Below are 12086 nucleotides of genomic sequence, written 5' to 3' on the forward strand. Positions count from 1 at the left end.
GCATGAGCCCTGGAGTTTGAGGTTGCTGTGAGCTAGGCTGATGCCACGGCACTCTAGCCCAGGCAACAGAGTGAGACTCTGTCTCAAAAAAACAAAAAAAAAGAAAGAAAGAAAGCTTGAAGGAGTTTTTTTTTTTTTTACCTTTTCGGAAAAATTGTGTCATCAGTGGCAAAGCTACTCAGAGTATTTAAGATGTCCATAGACATCCCTGCATCAGCCTGTATTTGCAGCTGATTGAATCCATAGTGATTCTACCTACAGGTGCAAACATCTGACTGTCTCATTATGTCTTCAGTGCAGTCCTGCCTGAGATCTTACAAAGTGAAATATATATGATATTACAAATTTTTCCCCTTTATGTCTCCTTTATATTATAATTGGAACATTGTGTTGATTTTTTTTAAATTACATGTGATCATAAAATATCTGTGCTTTTGTTTTCCTAACAGTAAAGCATGTTACTTTAATTTTTGCTATGATACTGGGGGCAATGGGACTGATACCTTTAGAATTACTGACCTAAAGAAAGAATATTCTTTTTCAAAAGAAACTTTTATCAATGTCCATAAAGTCCCCGTTAAAATTTTCATGCCTGTTTTTGATAGAACAGGTTAGACTTCCTCATGGTCCTTCCAAGGGACCAACAGGTTTCCATTTCAATTAAGTCTTTCCTGGACTTTCTAAATTTCCAAGAATAGCACAGGTTCCAGTTCAAGATCATCTTTTGGAGTTCTCTCTCCTATATAGTTCTGGTTTTCCTGCTGGGGATTCTCTGTAATTCTCCCTCTACCCCTTCTTCGTGAGGTGTCTGATGATGATGATGATGTCTGTCTTCAGTTTACACCCTGAGCCCCGTTTTTCATGTGAATAGAGCAGGTGCACCTGCTAACTAACACATCACCCTTCCCCACAAGCCCTCTTGCTCTGTTCTCTGTCACTGCCCAAGCCAGGGATGTGGAAGCTTCCCTCAACTCTTCTCTTTGCCTCACCCACCCCATCCTATATCCAATCCATCACCAAGTTCTGATGATTTGATCCCTAACTTTCTCTGGAGTGCGTATCCTCATTTCTGGCCACTCTACCACCTGTAAGAACTTGAACTAAAGTGCAAGCCCTAATGGTCTTTTGCCTTCACCTTTGCAATAGTCTCCAATTAAGTCTTTCTGCCTCCACTATGGGCCTCTCCAATCTGCCCTAAGTGATCCTCTGAAAATACCAATCTGATCATGTCACTCTCCTATTAAATGCTTTTACCAGCTCCTCCTCACCTATGACAGCTGTCTCCACCATAAAATTCCTACAAAAAAGGCATTTTCATGAACAGACATCCCATAGGCAGACCAGATTTCTTTGGGGACACTCAGGAATAAGAGGAGCTGCAGTCCACACCCAATTCCTATTCAACTAGCAGCAAGGCAACACTTTCTCTCCCATCGGCCTGGCACATGGTAGCTTGTAATAAGACAATAGGTTTCAAAACCCCATCTGAGAACTTCTGACCCACAAACTAGAGTCCAGACCCCATAGAGTGCCTGCCTACAAGTCCCTTCTTGGTTGGATCTGGATATCTCGTCAACCTCATTTCTTGTCCCTAGTTTCATGCTTTTTCAGAGTATAAAATACTTCATGCAATTTTACTCTTCCATATCTTTATCCATATTATTTCCTCTGCCTTGAATGTCCTTGGCTGCCAAAAAAAAACTCCATTTGTTCTTTAAAGCCCTGCCAACATCAGTTTTAACCATCCTTACTTCTGCATGTACCATTTCTGTGCCGTGTATGTATTTCTGTCATCACATGAGTCATGTGTGTTGCAATGACATGTTTATGTGCTCCCACCGCCCAAGTCTCTGAGCTCTCTGAAAGCAAGAGCCATGTTGCACTCACCGCAGTACACCCAAAGCCCAGTGCGTGAGACATAGTGTCTGTGCAGGAAAGGTTATTTGAACAGAACCGAGTCCAGAGTTTTCCTTTATTATCTTTCTAATGCTGATGCATTTGGGCCGTTGATCTTACTCCTTTTAGTTTCTCATTATATACTGATTTACCCAGAGTTTTCATTTAATCCTTGTAACCTTACAAGCCTTGATGAGTTTCACTTTAAATTGTATTTTTCCCTATTTCGTGTCTGACCTTACCAAGGAAACCCAACTCCAAATGAGATGAACAAGAGTATTCCCAATACTGAAATGTGAATAAATCAAGTTGTAACCTAAGAAAGAATCTAGAATGTGGGTCAGAGTATAAGAATTCATCACTGTTCATTCAACATTGTCCCTGAGAGAGAGACGCTGTATCTGTTGGCTCCCAAGGTCAGTTCTTCTGTGGAAAAGAAGAACTCATCTCCCTCAAGGCCCATCTGACTCCCATTGTTCTAAATTCACAAGCACCCAGCCGCCTCTGGTGATTAATTTAGTCTTCTGAGTATCTTGATAACAAGATAGGGAAGCTCTGATATTTCAGTCACTAAAAATATAGGCTCCCCCTCAAGCTAATGCATGGACATTCTGGTTGACACATAAATCAATCCTTGATTGGTTTGATTCACATAAATCAATCCTTAGGAGAAAATTCAACTTTGGGTGCACTAACAAAATCAATTTCATGTCCCTAGAGAGCTGTCACTGGGCCACAGTTACCACATCAAGGTACTTCCCTCCTTGGAGGTCCTGTGTGAGAAGCCAGCAGCCTTCTTCTACCTATTTGTCATTCCTTTTTAATGTCATTTAACTACTTCTGTGTAACACATTCACAAGTCACAAAACAGTTTCACATTATGTTTTTTATACTCTTGTTGTCCAGAAGAGGTAAATATTCTCATCCCCATTTCACCTACAGGACAACTGAGGCTCAGGATGGCTGAGTGATCGTCCAAGGAGCCCACACATCATGTAAGCTGCGGATTATTTTTCTTTGTCTGCCCTTGAAATATCACAGTGGATTCAGCCCAGGTTCTCTGAATCAAAGTTCCATGTTCTTTCGACTCCACCATAATACTTTCCAAGTTCTCACATCAATCTAGGTGGAACAGATATGGTAAAGGGGTTTTATCCAGCCAAACCCATGGCTGGAGTCACCCCAAAAGTGACAGCAGGGGAATTTCCATGAGGAAGTGCCCTAAACCATCCCAAGATGGGGCCAGCTGGGATTCCAAAAAAGAAGCACTAAATCCCAGGGTGATGAGTCCAAAGTATTCACTAGGGGAGCTTCCACACAGAGCAGGCTGCAGCATCCTTTTGTTGGACAGTGAGACAAGGAAGCTTCTACCCAAGTGAGTCTGCAATGAGGGCTCAGCTTACGGAGTTTTACCCGAGAGTTTAAGGAGTTTGGCTCAGGGCCACGGCTAGCTTCTTCATGTTTAGCAAAAGGGTTACCTTCTCCGTATTTTCAAGAAACAACCTAAATGGCTTTGTCAATGCCTGGGAATGTTCGAGGCCCAGCTCGGGCTTCAGCCTGCAGGAAAAACGTGCAGCTAGTCAGCTCACAGGGCGGTCCAGGCGTTCAGTGAGTCTCAGGTAGGACGCAGAAAGCAAGCAGGGGGAACTGAGGGACCCTGGAGGAGGGCTGGCTGGGAAGGAGGAATAGAGCTCACTTGAGTTATGTTTACATGATACTCGGGTGACTTACACTGTCCTTATGCCACTTAGCCGTCTGACACTGGAGCTAGGAAGACTTTTCCTAATTGGAAGTTAAGAAAATTGATCCTTGGAGAAGTTGACTGACGTTTTCAGTCATAGAACAATTGTGAAGCTGATGCTCCCTTTGTTCCCTCAGACAAGCACCTGCTGGGGTGTATGGCGGCCAGCAAGCAATGTTACAATAGCCAAATTATCATCATCATCTTCGTCACCACCACCATTATCATTAAAATTGGCACTTACTGAGCGCTTACTATGTGCTCAGCCACGTTTACTCATCGTCTTTCTCAACGCTCACCATAGCTCCCACAAGGGAGGCATTATAATCCCCATTTTAGGGATAATAAAACTGAGGTGCAGAGAGGTCTATAATTTGCACATTATGCAGAACTAGTGAATGGTGATGGTGAGCTTCAAACCCAAGCATATCTGAGTTCAAATGTCCAGGCTTCTGACACTATGCTAGCCCGTGTGTACTAGTTCACATGTATGAGCTATGTGTCAACGAAGGAATGTCTTAGATTAGGCAGAGCTTTGGGTGGTGGCCCCATAGAGGGGAAATGGAATATCCAACTCTCTGTTAACACTCTTGGTTCTTGAACTCCGCAAGCCAAAGTCTGTATTCTGGTTGCAGTAGCCGCAGACCCTACATTACCCAGGCCCCTCTCATCACTGGCTGTTCCATATGAAGAATTAATTTTCCATGCAATATTTCCCCTTCTTCTCAATGCCATACCCCTCCTCCCCAACCTGCTTTCTCACTCTCTTTTCAAGAAAGCCTTCTCGGATAAATACAAGCAGCCACCCAGTCTCTCCGTTTCCCCATGACATCCCCATCCTCTGGGAAAGAGCTTGATCTTTTGATTCCACCCTAGTGAAACATTGCTGATCAGCCTCCCATCCTGCTCTTGTTCATGTGTCCCGACTCCGCCATGTGCCATGTGGCGCCAGTGTCACTCCCACAAAGCACCCATCCAGGATAGACAGTGCCATAAACAAAGGAGATTGAGGCGCATAGAGAATTTCAAATGCAGTTTATTGCAGCAAAACAAGGAAACGGGGGGTTTAAGACCTCTCCACAAAAGACAAACAATTTGCTTACACCTTATGTACAAAACCAAAGCATCACAGAGACAGGATACTGAGGAGCTGTCCAGAGCAATTGCTCTGTGCATGGCAAAGACGCCCTGGGTCGAACTGGGCCTTCTGTGGCTGGCTTTAGGAGGTGCTTTGAAATGCCATGTGTGTGGTGGTAATTACTGAACTGTTTCTCAGGCAAAGCACAAAGCAGGGTCATAGCCAGGGAACCGAGATTGCCACTGATCTGAAAACTTCTTTGGGAAGCAGAGCAGAAAAGAAAGAGCTGGGGAAATAGGATGAGCCAGTGTAACTAACCATAGCTCTTTTCTCCAATAAGGCTGGGACAACTGACCTTGGTCTTGCCAAGCAAATTTAGTAGTGATGGAGGGGGAGAGCTAGAGCTAATGGGACAGAGAGCACTGCTTTATCTGGTCCCTCGGGAATAGCTGGTGGACATGAATTTCACGCTGGAACTACCACCAGAGCTCTTGACACCCCCCGAGCTGGATCCCCGGCCTCCCAGGGAGCCTCCGGAGCTGCCACCACTGCCGCCTCCTCCAGAGCCACCTCTGTGGCCCCCACTGCTGCCTCCTCCAGAGCTGGAGCCATAACCGCCACGGCCACCGCCGCCGCCGCCACTGCCACCTCCGGAGCCATAGCTGCCACCTCCGGAACCGTAGCTGCCACCTCCAGAACCATAACTGCCACCTCCGGAGCCGTAGCTGCCACCTCCAGAGCCACCTCCGGAACCGTAGCTACCGCCGCCGCCGCCGCCGGAGCCATAACCTCCACCTCCTCGGCCGCCACCTCCACTGATGCTGGTGTGGCTGGTGCTCACAGCTGCAAGAGAAGACTCAGTTACCTTCGACCCCAACGCCCTTTCCCACCCAACAAAGCCTGCACATGCCCCTGAGACACCGGCTTGTACTTACACACACTCACGTTCGGGGGACACTCTCCAGACATCCTGTAGGAGAAAAAAAGGAACTCCCTCAGGACCCTGCAGCTTCACAAACCCCTTCCCCGTGCCCTCTGGGGCTCCTTCGATCCACCTGCTCCGAGACCTGATCCAGTCCCCTCTGGCCTCCCAAGTCTGCTGTTTTTCTCAGCCTGAGTACAAACAGGGAGAAATCTCCATGCAAATTAGACCAGAGTCTTGCAGTTAATGAGGCCCCTCTAAAGGCACTGACTTTAGGCCAGATGACACTGAGACAGCCCAGATAAAAAATAAATTGCTCTATCTCAAAGCTTTTCATTGAGATGTTATAGCCCTAAAAAAAAAATGAAATAAAATGTTTGGGACTCCAGCTCCCAAAGTGAAACCAAGTCCTTCCTCCTGCTCGGTGTACTTTCCATTTCCCCCTTCCCAGGACAAGCTGCAGTCAGATGGCTGCGTCTTCAAGAGCAGTCAGCTTGCGAGGAAGGAAGCCCATAAGAAGTGGTCCAGCTGCCGGGGTCCCTCCCTCACCTGCTTTCTTCTCCCTCCAGGAGGGTCCTGTAGGTGGCAATCTCCAGATCCAGGGCCAGTTTGGTGTTCATCAGCTCCTGGTAGTCACGCAGCAGCCGGGCCAGGTCCTCCTTGGCCTGCTGCAGGGCGTCCTCCAGGTCGTTCAGCTTGTTCTGGGCATCTTTGAGAGCATTCTCCCCACGCTGCTCAGCATCGCTGATGGACTGCTGCAAGTTAGAGATCTGGAAAGAAGAGAATCAGGCACATTACACTCTCTTATACTAGCTAATCCCAGCTTGGCCTCCTCACCTCAAATTAATCTCCCCACCCCAGTGAAGCCAATACATGAACCACTGGACCCTAAATCATCTCACTCATTCACCTCTGGATAGCTCATCACCCCGATGACTTCCTTAAAGGACCTTAGGGATAACATAACAGCCTCTCTTCCCTCTGAATCAAGGCTCCTCCAACCCTCACAGGCTTGACATTCTTCTAAATGCCCACCCTAAAACCTTCCACTGCCTTTCCTCCACTCCCCAACTCTTAAGTCTCACTTTGAGTCACGAGTTAGATCACTCATACTGACCATCACATCTTTCTCTACTGGGCCATTTTCACAAGTTTTCCCAAAGAGAACCCGGTATGAAGGCTGAATTCTGGAAACCAATATAGTCACCAAAGGAACCGGGGATAATAATGTAGCCTTGGTACGAATTGCAAGCTTCAAAAGTAGGAACGTACCCTTCGTTACCTGAGGGTTACCCCATTCCATAGAGCTCAGTGCTAGAAGGAGGAAGCAAGTACCTGCTTCTTGACACTGTCGATTTCAGATCTAAGTCTCTGGACCACGCGATTCAGCTCGGAAATCTCCATCTTTGTATTTTTCACATTGTCTCCATGTCTGCCAGCAGTTATCTGCAGCTCTTCATACTAAAGATAGTAGATCGTGTCCATTATATGCAGGCAGAGCACAGCATGGCACAGACATACAGACAGAGACGACAGGGTAACAAGACAAGACGTCTCGGGGAAACTGGGGAGGCATTCAGGCCATTCACCTTGGTCTGGTATGCAGACTCTGCCTCAGCTTTGCTCTTCTGGGCAATGTCCTCATACTGGGCCTTGACCTCAGCAATGATGCCATCCAGGTTGAGGCTGCGGTTGTTGTCCATGGAGAGGATGACATTGGTTTCACTGATTTGGGTCTGCATCTGAGACAGCTCCTTCAAGACATAATAGTTCAGTGACGCTTACAGTGCTAAAACAGAAACAACTTAGACAGAGGGAGGGGGCGATAGATGGAAGATACATTTCTATTCTTCTGGATTGTGGTGGGTTCAGGTTTAAAGACTCTCCATTTAGGTAAACTTGGTTGAAATTAGAAGACTTACCACTTGGTAGATTGTTGTGAAGAAATCAATATCACTCTGCAGGTTGTCCACCTTGGCCTGAAGGTCCACCTTGGCCATATAAGCAGCATCCACATCCTAGAGGGACAAAGCCATTATAAAGCCATATTCTTTCCAGGGCAGGTCCCTCTCTCTACCTGTGAGGGGATTTTCCAAGTAGGAGAGGAGTTTGGAGCCCACTCCACACATTTTTACCCAGTAAATCGTAACTCCTGGATTGCTTCGCCCTTGCACATCACAATCAAGGGAGCTTGCGTGCCTTGCTGAGAACTGGCCTCCCCACTTAGCATATAAGGTGCTGAGAACTACGGAGAAGCCGAGTGCCTGGATAAGTCCAGGTCCACAATAGTATGCTAAAGCAGCTCTGCTCCAGATGCCATCAGATCTACCACCTGGTTCTCCACATCATGACCTCTTTCTGCTCAGTCACTGGAGACCCTCTTCTAGTATTTATCTATTATTTATCTCATACATGAGTTCCATTCCACAGAATTTGCTTACCTTCTTGATGGTCACAAACTCATTCTCTGCATTTGTCCGCTTGTTGATTTCATCCTCATACCTGCGGGAAAGCACAAATGATTGGCAGATTCAGAGGAGGTGAGGCCTGAAATCCAGCATTCTAGACTAAAGGTGCCATTGCCTTCCTTTTATGAGCCTAGATCATCTAAGCCACTCCTTGTTTCTGAGTAATAAAACCACTAGACTATTTCCATCTTCTGAGAAGATGAAGATTTCTGAAAATGCCAAATGGGTGCGCCCCTAACCTAAGAAAAGTCATAGCTATATAATGCTTATCACTTTCTGGAACTCTCATAGAGCAAAAGTCAAGAACTGCCAGGCTTTCTTACTTGTTCCGGTAATCCTCCACCGTGTCTTGCATGTTCTTCAGCTCCGAATCCATCCGAGATTGATCATTCTTCAGTTGGTCCACTCGATTTCTGAGGCTGTTGATATATGCCTCAAAGTAGGGCTCTAAATTGTGGGTTCTAGTGGAGGTATCTACCTGCTGCAGGAGCTCCCATTTTGTTTGCAGCACCTGATTCTGCTGCTCCAGGAACCTCACCTAAAAACACAAGACTCCATTACCCCTGGTGCAGAAATGTGGTCCCATGGGCCACCACACAGCAAGGCCCATGCCTCATATGGAAAAGAACTTCAATTCCTATTTCCTGGCCATGACAAATAGAGAAATAAGAAGAAGATGATCAAGTTGACATTACCTTCATAATAAAACTCAACTCATTGTTAATTCAGGGAAGCACTGGAAGGGAGTAGCTACACAAATACCAATGGCAAAGCACATATAAAATTATTGCAATTATGTTTTGAAATGGATACATATTTAAGAGATTGGCCTTCCAATATTTTTTAGGTAGATTACAAAAAAAAAATGGTTTACATCTCCTGGGCATATACACAGTTCAAAAGTATGCTGGGGAAATCCAAAATTGGATTTGAAATTTACTGTGGATAACCTTAGGTTGATATTATAATGATTAAACAAAAGTAGAAAATGCTTTATGTGTTTTTCTAGAGCTGATGCTTAGAAATATAGTACAAAACGAACTCCACCCTGATGCAGTGCCAATGGAAAATGCTCAGAGGGCTGAGCTCCCTTATGACAGCAAAAGATGTTTGGCACTGACTTACTACATAATTTCTGCTGTAATATCACAACATACTATGTTCACACTTAGCTCCCTTTTTATGTATGGTTAGGAAGACCTTTCCGGGGTTCTCATTTGCACCCTAGAAAGTTCAGTTAGCCCATGGCTATTATCTTCATTCAACAGAAATGAGTCCCAGTTCAGCTCAAGAGCTGAACGAAAAACACTTAAATGTAAATGTCAAGCTGACCTGCGTTTAGGTAGACCACAAACCCCTTTGTCAAAGAGAATTTAGTCATTAGCACCATCCACAAGCAGACTTCTAACCTATCTCTTAGGAGACCATTCCACAAAATATTCTTTTAATCATCCAAACACAGAAACTTGAGATTCAAACTCACATATGTCTTGACTGCATCAATCCCAAGTGGGCCAACAGCCCCACCCCCACCCCAGTGCACAGAGTGGGTAAACTTACCTTGTCGATGAAGGAGGCAAATTGGTTGTTGAGTGACTTGATTTGCTCCCTTTCTCGAGACTTTATTTTTTGGATCTCAGGGTCAATCTCTACATTAAGGGGCTGCAGAAGGCTCTGGTTGACGGTGACTTCCTGTATGCCACCAGGGGGGCAGACAGGCCCATAACCACCCCCATATCCGCCACCCCCAAAACCACCGCCCCCAAAACCACCACCCCCAAAACCACCTCCACCAAAACCTCCTCCACTGCCAAAACCACCACCACCACTGCCAAACCCACCACCACCACCACTACCAAAGCCACCACCCCCAAAGCCACCACCCCCATAACCACCACCAAAACCGCTACGTCCACCTCCTCTAGCCACACTTATAGAGATGCTTTTACTGCCACCAAGATTAACAAGACTCCGACTTCCAAAACCACCACCACCGCCGCCACTACAAAAGCCTCCTGAGACTCTCCCACCACCTCCTCCACTTCGGCGTGAGGAGCTGCTGGTGGTTCTACGCTGGTAGCTGATTATTCCAGCAGAGCCAGAGCTGAAGCCCCCTCCTCTCCGGTACCCAGACCGGGAGCTAAACTGCCGACTCATGTTGACTTAGAGAGAAGCAAGAGCAAGGTAGAAAGAAGGAAGGAGCTAAACACTCCTCTACCCCAAGCACAGAGACTTCCCCTTATATATAGGAAAGAGACTGGGCTTGGTCCTCCAGTGTCAGCGGAGATGCAATGCCTCTCAGGGTTTGGCTTGCCTGCAGCCATACAAGATTTTTACGAGCCTCAACAATACGATAAACACTACACACCTAGCTCCCAGAATGGGCTCTCAAAATTGCTGTGCATGCAAGATTGGCTCATGTAGTAATCATTTTATCAGACAAGATCTCTCTTCAAGCATTTGTGACTTTGGGAAAATAGGACCCCACATCTGCTACCCAGTGTTTCTTGTTAGAATTTCATAACACCCATCATAAAGGTATGTAAGTTTCCATTCTCATCTTGCCCTTGTGAGCTACTAAGCACACTCTCTCACCATACACAGCAGGTGCAGTTTCTCATGCTTGGATCTCACAGGAAGCCCACTGACCAATTTCTGCAAGCTGCTCACCAGGTTATATCTCCTGACACAGAGTAAGAGCTATAATAACTAAAAAAATTAAAAGGTCTTTTTAAATGTAAGCTTTGTAAGTGTACTGCATTGATTAGTTAAAGGAAGAGAAGCTATCACTGAACAGGATGAGTATTTAGGTGTTCTAGAAGGGCCAGGAGAGAAAGACATCTTCTTTTCTAAGTTTCCCATTTGTTCCTTTGCCTCAAAGATAGACAGGAAAAGAGACAGACACCAGAGGCATGACAGAAAACAAGTGACAATGGATAGCATGCAAATGACAGCTGGAAAGGCCTATAGAGCAATGAGATTAGTAGACAGAAGCTCTTGGTACATTTTGAAAAGCAAAGGGGTGGAGGTGAGGCTTAACAGGTGGTCCAAGCCTCACACCAGACTACAGAGAGACAGATGCAGATTTGGAAGGGAGGGCAATGAGGGGAGCCTGGAAAGCCTGATCTAAGTAGTTTAAATTGTTTCTGGAACCAAAAATAAGAATGATGATAATAATGATATAACAGCTAGCACATATCAAAAACGGACCATGTACCAGGCACTGTTCTACATATTTTGTATGTATTAATTCACTTAATTTCCACAGCAACTTTGAGATAGATGCTATCACTCTAATCATTTTAAAAATCAGGAAACTGAGGCATGGGAGTTGAATAACCTGCCCACATCTACACAGAGGGTAACATAGGTGGGCTTTGCAGTGAGGTGCCTGGCTGTAGTGTGCAAGATCCTAAACAGTGTGTTGTGTGACAACACAGCACCTGAAATCAAGTGACCCTGTCTGCCATGCGGAAAGCCAGATGGCACCGGCAGCTGTCCACCACAGACGACTCTGAGGGCAGAAGGCCTATTTTATCCCTCTCAATCCTTGGTTCCTGGCGCATGCAAGTACTTGGAAAATGTTTCTTCAATTCACCCTGAGAATTGAAGGGGACATTGGAGGCACAGAGTTCAGTAAGGAGACTTTGCAAGAGTACCCAGCATGCACTACGATGGGCCGGCAAACCCCAGGGGCCTTCCTGGAGAGCAGCGCTTGATCAATATCGATGGATAGTAGTGGCATTGAGATCTGGAAAGACCAGAACCCCACACAGACTTTTGTTCGGAGACTTCTTAGAAGCCTGGCACACTCCCTGTGCTTGCACATCGACACAGAAACTCAACAGAGGGGTGCCAGCTCCAATTTCAACCGGCTCCGAGCAACTCTGTGAGTGGGCAGTCATACACCTGCATGGGAAAGCTCCACTGTGGAATGCAAGCTCTGCAGGAAAAGGGGAGTCTATGAAGCTCATCTGGTTC

General features: G+C 46.0%; 1 protein-coding gene across 1 annotated transcript; it reads right to left on the reverse strand.

Moving 5' to 3' along the window:
- Window positions 1-5142: 5142 nt before the first annotated feature.
- Window positions 5143-10262, reverse strand: LOC138397496 (keratin, type II cytoskeletal 1-like). The gene is made up of 9 exons (XM_069491593.1): window positions 9666-10262; window positions 8429-8643; window positions 8079-8139; window positions 7560-7655; window positions 7227-7391; window positions 6973-7098; window positions 6187-6407; window positions 5651-5685; window positions 5143-5558 (listed from the first exon to the last, which is right to left on the reverse strand). Exons 1-9 carry the CDS (start codon window positions 10260-10262, stop codon window positions 5143-5145), a joined length of 1932 nt encoding a protein of 643 aa, XP_069347694.1.
- Window positions 10263-12086: the final 1824 nt, after the last annotated feature.

The sequence above is a fragment of the Eulemur rufifrons genome, chromosome 16 (assembly GCF_041146395.1).
Source record: "Eulemur rufifrons isolate Redbay chromosome 16, OSU_ERuf_1, whole genome shotgun sequence".
NCBI lineage: Eukaryota > Metazoa > Chordata > Mammalia > Primates > Lemuridae > Eulemur > Eulemur rufifrons.

Excerpts from the sequence above, each read along its gene's own strand:
- LOC138397496 (XM_069491593.1), bottom strand. The coding sequence starts at position 10,262 with ATGAGTCGGCAGTTTAGCTCCCGGTCTGGGTACCGGAGAGGAGGGGGC. Across the intron at positions 8,644-9,665 it reads TTGCCTCCTTCATCGACAAG|GTGAGGTTCCTGGAGCAGCA; the intron begins GTAAGTTTACCC and ends TTGTGTTTTTAG. Across the intron at positions 6,408-6,972 it reads TCGACAGTGTCAAGAAGCAG|ATCTCTAACTTGCAGCAGTC; the intron begins GTACTTGCTTCC and ends TCTTCTTTCCAG.